The sequence below is a fragment of the Falco peregrinus genome, chromosome 11, assembly GCF_023634155.1.
Source record: "Falco peregrinus isolate bFalPer1 chromosome 11, bFalPer1.pri, whole genome shotgun sequence".
Classification (NCBI taxonomy): Eukaryota; Metazoa; Chordata; class Aves; order Falconiformes; family Falconidae; genus Falco; species Falco peregrinus.
The window spans coordinates 16,127,003-16,142,655 of record NC_073731.1 but is presented as its reverse complement, the minus strand read 5'-3'; the positions used below and the strand labels follow the sequence as shown (position 1 = coordinate 16,142,655).

The 15,653-nt window shown below is 36.1% G+C and overlaps 1 protein-coding gene across 3 annotated transcripts in view; it reads right to left on the bottom strand.

Annotated features, from left to right (window-relative positions):
* BABAM2 (BRISC and BRCA1 A complex member 2) overlaps positions 1–15,653 on the bottom strand; it is a 170,342-nt gene that overhangs the window by 103,300 nt on the left and 51,389 nt on the right. For all 3 annotated transcript variants that reach the window (XM_055816664.1, XM_055816666.1, XM_055816665.1), the window contains one exon: positions 12,320–12,394. In XM_055816664.1, the coding sequence (XP_055672639.1) occupies positions 12,320–12,394 (75 nt within the window). The remainder of the gene's footprint in view (positions 1–12,319; positions 12,395–15,653) is intronic.

Genomic DNA, 15,653 nt, shown 5'->3' with positions numbered 1-15,653 from the left:
AATATTCCACTTGGGCATTCATCCCACTCAAGCCAAATTGTTCTAAAACTTTGGTTAATGAAAAACTTTTGCATGTCTGCATGTTTTTCATTCTAATGTACACTTACTGTAATGATTTTTCCCCCTTTTACTTTGGTTTCAGATTCAGTGAATATGTGAGAGCACACTTGCAGGTGCCTCAGATGTCTCCCTTCCCTCCTCCCTCCTTTCACTGACCTGTTTTTAGTCTCAAAGATAATTAAGTTCATAGAAGTTATACGAAGATCCGCAGTCAGGTAGAGGAGACAGACAACCAATTACTGCAGCAAATTGTGAAAGGTAAATTCAGCTTGCTATGAATTGAAGCAACTGGGGGACCAACCAGTGAAAACACTTCCCATCTTCCCAACTGATAAATTACTACATGGGTCACATGCGAGAACCATAATGGCATAGCACAGAGATTCAAGGAAACAAGAGATTGAACTTGTACAAAATGAAGCTTCACTATTTCTACTGCTCACAAATCTGGTTGTTTTACTTAAAATCTTAAAACCTACATCTGTGTGCGCCAGAAAATTGTACACATATCACCTTGTTCCATAAGAGTAGTCCTACTAAGCACATGATTCACTTTTTATCTCGCTGCACTGCATGGCAGCATTAATTTATCTTTTTTTTTACATCCTATTTAGATCCTATACAGATCACTATTACAATTTTCCAAGTTTCCTGGAAATGTATCCCTCCAAACCTAAGAGACTGCAATTTTTTCAATCGTATATGGATCTTGTCTTCATACTAAGCTTCCAATAATTCTCAGTTCTTTTCTATTAAATTACATTTTTAGTGCTATTCCTTCTTTTTATTTAGTATTGAAGCATTATATTAATATACTGTTTATTCATATGCAGTTACTTACTTTTTGATAACAATGATAATATTTTGGTATCATTGACATAAAAGTTTTCTACACCATTCTTCTAAGAGGGGTAAATTTATTCAGTTATATTCAGAAAATTTATAAATAAAGAAGCTAAGAAAAAACTATTCTGCATACTGCAATGCTGTCTCACATGAGTCAGAGATAATATATGCCTCCAAGTTGCTTTAACAGGTATAGTCTCCTAAATCTGATACTATCACTGCCTGAAGGCCTGTAAACCAGGCTGCAGTTTGATCACACATCTTTTCAAGAAGGAACTGGCAATGTGTGGTTCAAAAAGAGAGAGAATATTTCAGTTAAGTTCCTGCCATACAGCAAAACTGATGCTGCAAGAACACAGTCTTAAAATGCCAGTCTTGTTTATTACAAATTCAGTTGCACAGCTTCTGAAAATGAAACATTTGCTACTGCAACCAGAAGAATCCCTTTGGTAATTTAGTTCCAGCATTTCTTTTTTTTTTTTTTTCAGGACAGCTCATAAAGTATGCAGTCCTAAAGTGCCATGTTATTAGCACCACAGTCCTTTATTTCTACCAAACAAGTTGCATAAATCCTGGTCATTAGTCTTTATTCCAAATACATTGCCTGCTCTTTTTTATGACCCAGTATCCATCTATTAATTTTCACATCTTGAAATAAAGTCTCATCAATGATTTCTGATTTTAAATTAAAACTTGCAAAAAGAGCTTCAGTTGCCATGTTAAAATGAATATTTAATGCAAAATAAACAGCTGTTAAGTTTAGTAGTTCTTGTGCAGTCAAGGTTAATTACACAGAACAAGGCCTAGAAATCACTGCCAGTTTAACAGCATTTTACATACACTGTCAAAATACATGATAGGCATGAACCGAAATGGATACATAACTAACTACATTCTACCCAGAAATTTGTGTTCCATTTGTAAACAAAGATGAAGCACAGTGTAAAGAATATAAAATTAAATCTTAGGTTTGACATTTCTCACTCAGACAGGACCATCAGATAGTCAGCAAACCAGATTTCACGTACTCTACTCCTTGCTCTGTCATTTATTTGCTTTTCAAATTTATTTTTCTTTTTACATCAGCGAATCAGTTACAGTGCTTTTCTTTCACACAGAACACAGCTGGGTCTGCGAACTTCAGGAGGAAGGTATCATAGAAGTTTAAACATCATCAGAGATACACTCCTTTTCATCAAGCTCTGTAACATATATTAACAAGAGCCTCATCCTGAGAAATACTAAGTACTTGTAATGAGTTTATTGCCGAATGCAGGGAGCAACTCATTCCTTTCAGAAATGGAAACCAAATGCTTTTTCCTGCTTGGACCGATAGCTGGAACTCTGAGCCCTGGTCTTTTTACTGCTAGGGGAGAGATCTGTTGTTTAACAATATAGTTTGGAGGGGGGAAAATTTGCAATGGAAAAGTTGTCAATACAACATCTTGTAAGTTATTGTCCAAATGCTAAGTAATGTCCATAACTAAAATCAACAGGTACTTAAGGCACTCCAGAACAGTAATGAATTTTAAGGAGGGACAACAAAATTCTGCATCAGTGGAAAAATGGCCTACGAGAAAAATCTACAGCAACTCTCCAGTCATACAACTCTCCCCGCTAACAGAAGTAGCTGGTTTTTCCTTCAAGAAAAATGTGCCAACGTGCACTGGACCTGAACGACTGCTCATAGTAATTGTGACCAATTGCAAAGGTTATAGAGAGGGGAAAGAAAGAGCACCATTCTGTTTAAAGCCTTGGAGAAGGTCTCTACTCACAGCTTAGGATTCCACTGTAAATTTGTATACACCTAGCTCCTCCATGCTTCAAATCCTGTCTAAAAAAATAGAGGGGTTTTTCCATAGGTCACAACTACTGTGAACAATACATTAAATAAGAACTTGTGAGGTGTTCAGTCACTCTTTTCATCTAGCCTATGTAGATAAAAAGAGACAATACCTATACATACATCAAAATGGTAACCTGCATATAATTTGGCCTATGAGCTAATCTAATCACTTAACAATAGTACAATGAAAAATAAGACTTAGTACTTAGAAAAAGTCATGAGTCTAGGTGAAATGAGATAGTGTTACTGATTTTTATCTAGGACACACATTATAAATGCTAAACAATGAAAATAATAATTTGGAATGAGCATGTTTATTCTTTGTTAACCAACACATTGTCCTCAGGGTTCTTGCAAATGAGATCTGATTATTTACATACCATCAGTCAGTCATCAGTTTTAGTCAAGACATCAGTCACATTTGTCTAACGTTTTTCTAGACCAGAAGAGATGTTACAGTCAAACACAGAATATCTGATATTTAGATATATTTAAAAAGGCACATATTTAAGCAGTTTATTAGTAAAGCTAACTCCAATAAGCAAATAACTAAAATTACAAAGAATGGCAAGAGTTGGGGCAGTATCATTAGATTAATTGTATTTCACTATATTCCTTCAGCGTAAGTCCTTCCTATCTGTATTGTCTGGGTATACTTAAACATTGTATTTGCACTCCAGGCAGTTCATTATGTACTTGAAAACCAATATTTCATTGACGGACATCTTTTTGACCAAATTTTGATGTACTGGTAACCTGTTAAGACCTAAGGAGTGTACCTAATTGCACACAATGAAGCCAAATTAATGCTCCTCCCCACTGCGCCATCTCTCCCATGGACGTGCTGTTTGCAATGATTACAGGTCCCAGCACATAAAAGACATACAAGTTCTAGCATGAACACTTAAATCATTAAAACAGAAATAGAGAGTCAACAGGTCTAAGTTTTATTTATCTTTATTTCACTGCCTCACTGAGATGCTGCTGGACAAGGCAGTCTTTCCTTTCCTTTAGCCTTCTCCATCTAAAGTCTCCTTCCAACACACGAAGTACCAAAACACAGCTTATGCAAACACACAACTACTTTCCTAAATAGAAGTTACTATAGAAATGTAAAGCTTGATAGAAACATGGCACATTATTCATTAGCAATTAGTGGAGAAAATCCTGTGCATTCTTTTGGTAACATGGGACCAGAACAGCAGAACATCCTAGATTTTAATTTTTTTTTATTTTTTTACTTTGTGTTTCACGATGTTATGATCAATGATATTATCAGTATCAATCAGACAAAAATAAATGTGGTAGATCATCCAACCTGAGACTGTTTACTGCTGAGAGTAACTGATTCAACAGTAAAGCTTTAATTTTTTTTTTTAAATATATATATTTTTGGTTTAAACCTATGAAACCTAACACAAGTAAGCAGTGCAATACACTGTTACATAGTTATTTTTCAGACATGTTTAAACTGACAGCCATCAAAGGATTTTGTGTATTTAAAAGAAAAACGTTACCAGTGCAAATCACTGAATCCAAAACAAGAATGACTAAGAATCATATGAAATTATCATACAGACATACATTCGTGTTAGCACTATTCTTCTGAAAGCCAGAACAAAAAAACCCCAAAGCGCTAAATCAACCCAAGCACTGCAACAGTAAATAACTGGCACTTTTGTATACAAAATTGACTTTAAAACCTCAAAATACGAGCTGCTTTAGACTTAAGCCATCATCTGAAGCCTAAGGAAGAAACACAATGGTATAAAGAGGCTGTGGGCTCAGCACTGAAATATCCTTAACATCCTACGATCATGCTTTATGTACTTCTGTATCTGCAAAAATGCAGATTTTCTGGTCATCAAATTTTACAGATTACTGCTATGCTCCTATTCCATGCTCAACAACTTCTCAAACAGTTTTCCTTTCAAGAAGAAACAACGAGGAACTAAAGAAAAAGTTTAAAAAAAATATATATCCAAGATTCTCTTCCCACTTTATAGACCACTGTACATTGCTTGTTCTACATAGTATGGGTGGACCATGACAGATAAAACAAGCACCACCATTATGTAATAACCTGCAATTATTTTTATGGCTATTGAATTCCATTCATCCTATGCAATACATAGAATGCAAATGTAAAGCAATAGTACAAATTACAAGCCCTAACAAGGCAGTAAATCTGAAGCAAGTCACGCAACATAACGTGTCTATAAACTTTCCCACCAGATGCAAAAAAGGCTTTTAAATTTCAGAAGCTGTTCTTTTTGGTTTTCTTCAAAAATTCTTTTTTTAGAAAATCAATGAAAAAACCACTATTTCTACCCATCTCAGAACAGCAAATTAGTAGTTCTATCAAATCAGAGAAAAATTCATAGAAATTGAGAGTAATATAAGATTTAATTTATCAGTAGATGAGGTGGTCCTTTCCTTTACTATTGCATTATAAAAATAAATTGTTTAAAAATAAGGCAACTGTCATCAGAAATACAGTTGACTGGAGATTATGATTCATATTAAGATCATAACCTATAAAAATCATCAGCTGTGCAGAACGAGCTGTTGCAGTTGACAGATCTTATTAACAAAATCTTCCAATAAACTACAGAAAAAGCTGATTTAAAATATTGCTTTTGGCTTTCAGCATATGGAGCTTAAGGTGTTCCTAACACTGCCCTGTTTTATGTGGTTTTAGTGACTAGTTACTACAAACAAATCATGTTGTTGTGGAGAAGTTGTACTAGTAAAATTTAGCGAGAATGAAGAAGACTGATCAGTTTACAAAATTCAAATAAATAAAGTATACTTTTGTAGGGCTTTGCTTCCCTTGGTTTGCGGGCAGAAGATATTGGAATAAAATCATGAAAGGATGACTAAATGATAGCTTCTGTAAGTATTTCTGGAGCTTTACTGAATTACAGCAGTAAACTTGACTCAGCTCTCCAATGGCAGAATCAGTAGATTCTGTGGCAAAGCCAGAGGGCTGATCTATTCTGCAAAACTCTGTAAGGTTAATAATTAAACTGCAGCAGCAAGACTGGCTAAGAAGCACAATACAGTGGAATAATTAAGATCTTAAACTTTTACCTACAGTGACAACTGGAACATCCTGCTAAATAAATAAATAAAACATAAAACAAACCCAAACCCCAACAAAACCCTCAAACCTTCACAGCTGACAGATCTTTTCTAAGCTATTCTGAAAAGCTAGCCACTTCAAAATACTTTATCACAAAAAACCCACTATTTTTCTGACCCCACAACTTCCTAAACTGCCAGAAACATTTCAGGACTTGAACAAGTTTGGTGTTGGGCTTGTTGGGTTTTTTTGGCCTCACTCATTATGCAAGTTCCCCTGCTTGGAGTTTGCATGCTTCTGGCAACAGGCTGCTACTCTGACATAGCCAACACACTGAGGAAAAGAACACATCCTCAATGGTACTTCATTTAGTACTTTTGGATGAAAAAAGCGTACAGCAAAAGTAAACCACAGATTTCTGGGCACAGGCTGAAATGAAAGATTCTTAAGAGACATGTATCAATGACACCTCCTCTTGATAAATCTCCTATACACACACAGGTAACATTTATTTTCACGGCCTCTAGATCGTACAATTTACTGGCTTCAGCTACTACAAACTATTCTGGTTCGAAGGTTGCCAGTACTAACTTGCACAGACTCACTTCTAATCTAAAATCTCTATGGCTCATTATAATTGCATGTTATAAAGTTTGACTTTAAACTATTAACAGATGAAACCTAGACAATCTTCGATGATTCGATATTCTGTTTAAGTAATTTAATGCTGGTACAATAAGCAATCTAGCAAATATCATACTGACATCTCCTTTTAAAATTTAACCTATTTGCTCCGAATGCTTACACACATCTCAAGATAAGGAATGCATTACAGGATACAGTGCAGGAAGTTAACTTTCTAACTCTGTCACACACTCTTTAAGTAGTATAAGATTAATAGCAATCTATGTATTAGCTTAAAAGAGCTCTATAGAAAGCATATCCAAAGTACTGTGAATTATGAGAACTACATACTATCTCAGGATTACCTGCAAGTCTTATAAACTGCCAGTTTTCCTATTTGTGAAAGAGGTAAAATGACAGCTGACAGCGCAGACATGACAAGCTGCATGTCTTGTACAGGTCCATCATCCTATGCAATATAGAAGGCATACGTATGTTATGGCAGGATAGTCAAATCGTATACAGTGCACAGTGGTCTATGCTCTTTTTGAGAGGCAGCTGCTTAGCATACTGTGAAACAGTCTAGAATGAAAAGATCAAGTCAGATCTGGACCCTAATTCATTCTTGCCATTGAGTTTGTGACTTTAAGACACTACACATCAGGTTCTAGTCAGCCAGCTACCAACATCATCAAATGAAGTTTAAAAGCAAAAGGAAGCATTATACTTTTTCAGAAGATTTAGCTCATTTTTTCAAGTTAAATAGCAGAAGTACTACTTTTTATATAAGCATATTTGTGTTTTGACATTTGCAGCAATTTTACACAAACTTTAAACGCTGTCAAATAAATCAAACTGCTAAATCACAACAGTAAAGAAACCAGCCTGGAAAAAAAATATCTCATTTGACCCTGCACATTATACTTAAACGTTTGTTTGTTCTCTACTAGATTACTCAAACATACACAAGTATTGCAGTCTTTTCACAGTACTTGGAATTTGGTCTACGTCATAAACAAAAGTTGCACTAAAGTCTTTTAACAGACTTCCAAATGATGAAATCACAGTAAGGAAAAACACAAGTATGTTCTTATCTTTCAGTTTGAACTTGAGGATAAACCTTTTCCATTGACAGTCTTACACACAACTGTTTGGCCCCTGGCAATGTGTCTAGACAATGTCTGTTATTTGTTTCAGTTTTAAAAGATATGCACAAAATACAATGATCATCATAAAAATGCTCCTCAGAAAAATCATGTTTGAAGATTTTTTAAAATCTTCCACACAGAAATTAGGTCTGTTTTGCATATTTCCTTTACAATTCAATAGTAAAAAATTATTGGAAGGCTGCTGGTCACAGCATCATAGCTAAATTGGTCCAGATATTAGCTGTTTGCCAGGGCACAACAAGCAGGTACATAAGAATAGGAAATGAATACTTCAAAAATTACATACAAGAAGGTGGTGGTAATCAGTGAACATCTTATTTAGCTAATACCTAAAAAAGCCCAGGGAGATGAAAGAAAAATACTTAAATGTGTTGTTTTCAACAGCATCACTGGCAACATACTCCAAGTTCCCTCATATTGTGCAATCATACCAGTTACATAATCCAGTACAATTTGTAAATTATTGAGCTGGAGATTTTTAATGAATTATCATTAAGATAGCACGTGTCCCCATAGCTGACAGAATGAAACAAAATTTGGATGAGGTATTTTATGTGCTAAGTCTTTTACCTTCATTGTTACTGTGGCATGCATGGTATCTGTAAAAAGGCACAAATGTGAACTAGAGACTGACTCTCAAACCCCACGTGTACAGTGAATACTTTAATTTATAAAATACTGTGGTAAAAATTATAAATGTTGCAACCAACAGAAAAGAATTTAAGCCAAAATGAATATGCTCATTAAAAATCCAACTGCAAAAAAGGGAAAGGCAAGGTATAGTAGCAAACAGATACAGATGTTAGGATTTTCCTGAGCCAAAGCCATGTTCTTGTCACATTTTAATGAAACTTTAATGAAAGGCTTATCAGTAATGAACCTTGCAGCAGTTTGAGCCACCAGCTTGATTCTGTAGTTGTTTCAACACCTAAAACTTTCATTTAAGTCAGACAGATTTGCATAAGAGAACAAAGTAAAAGTGGATATGAAGGTCCACATTCAATTCAAAGCCTTTGTATTAAAGTATAACTTTGTAGAGGGAAAAATAACAAAAGGGTGCCTTTTCCTAAATGTACTTTTTCAGTGTAAACCAACATTTCTTTTTGAACCGTTCTTTAGCATAGAAAATAAAGAATGACACTTTTTAATTCGATGTGAAGGAATATGCCAAGAAAACTTGTGAAAAAAGATTTATCTGCTACAACCATTACAAGGGGTATTATGTTTTCAAACAAGTAACATCTGAAGCATTTTTAGTAGAATTTCAGAATTCAAGAGACAGTGTACTCTACATTGCTCTTTTAATCATTCTCACTCTTCTTCATATAGTCCGCTATTCTGCCTTAAAATGCACACACACTTGAACTGTATTTAAATTTAGTGCAGCGAATACCTTTAAAATAAACTGGTAAACCCACCTCTCCAGCCCATAACAACGTATCTTACATTATTCCTTAAAAATTTTATTCTTTATAAGGAAAAAAGAATACTCTTACCACCATCAGGACAAATCTGACGGAGTAAGATCTTATGATTCCAGAGTGTATTCTCAGTAACTCCAAAGATTTTTGTAGCACTACAGACTGTTCTGACAGCTGACATCCTCAAACCTGAATACTGGCTTACTATATAAAGCTTTACAGTCACAACTGTAGTGTGATTACCTACTGTCATCAATAAAAAATTCAGAAAAGCATGACAAATCATTGGGGTACTAGGAATGACTGATGACGCAAAAATAATGGTCTTTCAATATTTCACCAGATTTTAATGCAAGTAGTATTATTTAAATATCAAAAAAGAAGATGGCAGAGAAAGTATAACACGGGTTTGAACTTTGGAAATCATTACAGAGAACCTACTGCACACTATAAGGCTGGCTACAGGCTAGAACATACTTCAAACACATTAAATTCTGCAGTTAAACATTAAGCTGTTAATACACACTAACAGTCTTCAATTACCAACTGCTCTTCCACCTTTCAGGGTAATATATTAACAAGTACCTCCACTGCATCAATAGATGCTCTACCATGTACCATATTCCAGCAGGTAGCATTGAAGCCGACATAATGGAAAATAAACTCCTATTTTATTGCAAAAAATCAAAGATCTATTTAAGTCAAATGTCTCATCAAAAAAAAAACCAAGAAGACAGACATCAACAGATTAAAAAAATCTGATTTTTTAAAAATAATTTTATTAATTTGGAGTAGAGAAAGCATAATTATTTTAACCACAAAAGAGGAGATCCAATTCTACCTGCCTTTATAGTGTTGTCATATGAGATGAGGTTCATATAGCTGATAACGTCAGAACACAATAAAGGCACCAAAGGTAACAGATCTATGACTGCTACGGAGCCCTTTCTGCCATAATCCATGCTGGAGCCTGAGTCGAGCTATTTTTCTGCCGTCAACAAACACTACTGGAATAACACAGTATTTCTTCTCCTGTGGCTACTCATCCAGACTACTCGCCACCTTCCTACCACAGACAGTTAACCTGTCAGTTCACACAGTAGAAGTCTGCGTAAGAAAGCCAAGGACTGGTCAAGAAGGATCTGCTGTTGTAAAAACCCAGGCTATTACATACAAAAATACATTAATTTTAAAACTCCACATCTAAAACATTAATATTTTAGAAATGTCAAAATAAAGGTAGAATGGGAAACCTTGATTCTGCTGCATTCTGTGCTTGCTCTTCACATTACACAACCTATATATGCATGCAAAATACACTTTTTCCTTCAGATTAATGAATCATTCAGTACTTGGGGCAAGCAGCGCTCCAGGAAGCAGTTGTGGAGCACTGATGATTTATCCACAGTATATCAACCTTGTTTAGAGAAGATAGAAGTTGTTTAGTGAGCATGACAGGGAATTACAGTAAGGAAGAGTATGCTGCCATTAAAATGTTACTCTCCAGGAACAAAAGTAGAATCTGTTTCTCTCACAGGGTTCCTACACGACAACAGTTACTTATGCAAGTCATACACCACCTTCCAACTTCCAAGTCATGCAGTTTCCCCAGAGGCTGAACAGAGGTGTAAGACAGACCTGTGACTGAAGCTATTTAACATACTGGGTATGCACTTGTCCTGAATTTCTTGACTACTTAAAACTTGTTCCTGGAAAGACCAATTAAAAATTGTTCCTGGAAAATGTGGCACTTGGAGTTCTGACAGCACAGTTTACACCACATTCTCAGTCTCCTTTCTTCCCCACAGAGCCTTTCAGAAGCAAGTCACAGCTATCCTGCAGTCCAGGTGAGCCATTGCTGCATCCTGCTTCTCAATGACATCCTTCCTGAAAAGGCCATGGCCAACCCTCTTACATCTGACTGGAAATGCTCCCATCAGGAGAAAAGGCTCTGATGAGAGACAGCAGCTGGGAGAAGGACTGCTACCATGAACACAGGAAGAAACTAAAAAAATTTGGATGCTTTTGAGAAAGTTAGGTGCAGCCTCATTACACAAACAGTAAACAGTCTACAGAAGGTAAAGAAATCATAGGACACTGATCTCAGACTACAACCAAAAATCTGAGTCAGATTATAGCTGGGTCTGCCTTTATTTTCATGTTTCTTGGCTCAAGACATCTTATTTAGAGAAACGACTCATACTTGCAATTGTGATCCAACAGCAGCTGAAGACAGTTCTAACAATAAGATGAAAAGGAGGTAATGGGATCTACACTGACATTGTCATCACAGCACGAGTTGCTAAACATTAAGTAGCTGTTCTTCTTTCCAAACATTTAAAAATAAACAGCTGCGGAAGGAGGCAGACATGCAGTTTGAAGGAAAGATGGGTGTTGGTAACATCAGCTGACTCAAACCTTGTCTGCAGAAGTTCTGCCACTTCATTCTGACAGCAATGATAGACAAAAAGAACACAGGTCTCACTGTGTTCTCTGGATATAGTAACACTGACCTTACAATGGGCTTCCACAGTAACTGCTTGAAAAAGTGACTGTCCTTTTGCTGTGAAAACCACTCATTTCAAATTAATACATATTGGTAGTTTGTCACAAGGAGTCTTTTTTCCTCTTAGCAAAGAAAGAAATATTTTTTCCCAACTCAATACTCTATAGTCCTACTTTCTAAAGAATCTGGTCAAATTAGTGTTTATTGTAAACAACGAAGCAAAGTAATCAAAACCTTCAGTTCGTGTCATCAGTATTTGCTTTCATTCCCTGCTAAGAAATGGTTATTAATTTGCTTTTCTTCTTCTACTGTCAAGACTACTGGTACAACTGGACTGTTCATTAAAAACCCCAACACTTACATAGCATGAAATTCTACAGACTCATATAAAAGAATTTTTCTGGAAATATTTAAATTTATTCCCCAAGATAATACCTTCACTGTGGTCAAGAGCTTGTAACTTACCATATTATACCTACACAAAACCCAGAACATCTACACTGCATGCCATCTTCTACAATAACCCAAATCCTGCAAGATCCTTTAGCATGATACATGTGTATCTACTACCTGGTAAAATGGCACACATAACAGCAGTACGTCTAACATCACCTTTCCAAAACATAATGCAATCAGGTTTAGAAATGGTGGACTTTCAAACTCTTGGAGAGGAGGAGGGCAGGAAAGTCAGAGTAGTTGCTAAGAACATTTCAATAATTCATACTCTCTCACAAATACTGTCAACTTACACATTCACTTTACCTTGAGAAGGTATGTAGGAATATTGCTGAAATCTACAGGCAACTTCAAGAGGAAGCGAGCTGAGAATTCTCCAGTCTGTGAAAAAAAGGTAACATTAATGAGACCTGGTGTCAAACAGAACCACAAATTGAACATTCTGTCAATGAAATATTAACCAGAAAAACGTGCAAGAGCTCATACCAAAAGAAGGGCTGAGATTTAAAACAACATTTCTCAATGGAATTACTGAAGAGGAAAAAAATAATCTACAGATTTCACAGATGTTATACAAGTAAACACCTTAAAACCCATAAAACATCATTGCCGGTAAGTCAACAGCAAAAAGTAGTCAGAATACAACAATGTGCCTGAAAAAATCAGACTACACTTTGTTGGGCCCTAAATATAGATTTCTCTTGGCTGTACTCATTTCCGGACAAAGGTCCGGTAAGAACTGCAAATGGTCTGAAAGCAAAGCTAAAAACCTGACACATTTATAAAAGCGTATAGACAAAATAGCGGTATCTTCACAAACATTGCAGGTATAAATGAGAGAATTTGCATTAAGGTGAGAATGTATCAAAAGTGTCCTCTGAATAAACACAGAGGAAAGAACTGAAGTAGGTGGTTTTATGTAATTAGTTTTCAGAATTATGTGACTCTTAACACCTAGACAACCATTTACTGAAAATTTGCCAAGCATCCCCTACACATTGCTCTTTTTTATGCATGAACTGTATGCAAAGGAAATAGAAAGGATTTCCTTTCAGTTTCATACACTTCCTTAAAACCAGACTTTGTCCACCTGGTTATGAAGCAATGAAGTTAGCTCTTTTTGAAAAACAAATGCATGCCTGATTTCCTCCATATTAATTTTTTGGCATCCCTATTATTTAATTCAATAAAGTAGCCATACAGCAGATATATTTGTCATGTAGATTTAGTAGTACAAAAAGCATTAAACATTTTGCATACATACGCTACTTAGTTACACGATGACAAACAACTTATAAAATCCCCCAGTACTTCATTATAACAAGCCATGGGACAAATCAAAGCTGTACGAACATGCAGCAATCGTTCTCCCACAGCAACACTTATGTACTAGTACACTATTTCCTGAATACAGTTACTGTATCTAATTTTCATTTTAATATTTTAAATGTCTTGCACATCCAAAGCGAGAAGAAAAATACTTCAAACAAGAAGTGTACAATATACAAAATTTAACAAAGTGCACATGCATCTACAGTGAATGTGTATATTGCAGTTCTCATTAAAAGGGTGAATATAAATACCATACTTGATTTAAACAGTATCATCTTTATTGTGTATACAGCTATACCTTGTGTTAAGCAAAAGCCTGTAATATGTCTAAAATAACGGAAGCATTTTTCCTATAAAATGCAGCAGTGATCCATGGAAGAGATGTAGAGAACGGTGAGAGCGAACAGGGTGCCTGGGACCTTGTCCAGATGGCATCTGAATTTCTCTGATGCAGATCCCACAATGTCTCTGGACAACCTATGCCAGTACTCAGACCTCTCAATACTCAAGGGCTTATAAGCCACACAGATATCAGAAGGATACCTTTCAGACCACTGCTTTACTACATGTAGATGATATCACAAGAACTCTATGTAGCTATGATGACAGCTTGCCAAAGGCTACAACTTTTGAAGAGGAAAGCATTTAAATTCACCTGTACTGATACTGAAGATCCACCATATGCCTTTGCAAAATAGTAAATACTTTTGCCTCCCCTCTCACTTACCTGTGATAATCCATACATTGCTTTGATCTCAGCATAAAAGAAAACATAAAGGTTGTCACTGGCCATATACCACCCAAGCACAAGCCCTTGTAACTATGCTCCACCTCAATTGCTATGCATATTGATTCAGAAAGGAACTGGCTGTATAAAACACTGAAGAAAACCAGCTTGCGGATGCACAAGTCTCCCTGAGAAAGTACTGGAGGTGAAAGCCAATGGAAACTGGCTTTCCAAAGGGAATGGTAGCTGCTAAGCAGAACAACACAGGAATCTAAGTGATTGTTTGCTAAGCACGTTATTTTCTGTGGTACTGACATTAAATAAAACTGAGAGGGGAAAAATTCTACAGAACTGGATTCCTTCGATTATTTTATGCCTAAATTAAGAAAAGTTTTCACCCCAAGGAACTAAGCACATATAGACAAAGATGATGTATTACGTAGATGTACAAAAAGCATTGCTAATATCAGTGCCAATTTGTTTCCTGGTCTATGTATCAGGCATGAACTAGAGATAACTCATTCTGCCTCCCAATCACTATACAAGAAAAAAAATAATCTTAAATGCAAGCAAAATCTTTCCAATGGTACCTTGCCATTTAGATCATTTGCCAAAAGGGTTTGTGTGATGTTAGTTTGTAATCCACCCTACCGCCAGCCAGCTAGCTAGTACTGCCCTTAAAATTTGCCCCTGGTAGTCACGCAATAGAGGCAAAGCAATTGCACATGGAAACACTATGCCACAAAAAGTGAGCATATATTAAAAGACAGACTCTGAACCCTTTCCTGATGACACTACTTGTGAGGACAGATGTCAGCTTTCTGATGATGCATTACTTATGTATGCAGAAAAATCACTGACTTCTTGTGCACGTATAACACAAAGACTACTCTGATGACAGTCAGGGTACTCATTCTTTGTTCAGAGTGAAATGGATATTATAACACTGCTTCTTGCTTGGATTAAACGCCCAAAAATGCCATACATTTGCCATAAAATCCAGAACTTATTTCTGGTAAAACACCAAGTCTAATGAACTGGGATGGCCACTGAACAGATGAATGGCATCTGATCAAAACATCAGCTGCTCCAAGATTTAGAAGAAAATAAGGACTTGCAGTTTAGATCTTTTACGTCATTCAATCAAGATTATTATACAAAGTATTACTTCCAAAAGTGTTCTGGGCAGGCAGGGAGCAGTCCCTGTCCATGGTGCTTGCCTACCCAACCCCAGCCGGCTGGCCACAGGCATCAGGTCAAGTCAGATGAATTTCTGGTCACAGCACTGGGAGATTAGATAGTTAATGGGCATCTGTACCCACTGGTACTCCGTCAACATGAAGCTACTAAGCTAGATAATGGTTTACCTATTTGTCACAGATCTTGGAGAACACTTCAGAAAATGGGAGATACTGGAACCAAGATATAAAAGCAAATTTCTGTTCTATTTTGGGACACATCATTGAACTCAGGCCTTCTCTTCAAATGAAGTTTTTTAACTGATGCACTTAAGATGATTGCTTTCATAACCCTGTGCAAGGTTCAGTCATAGAAGTCTGCTGAGCCACTATCAGTTTCTGA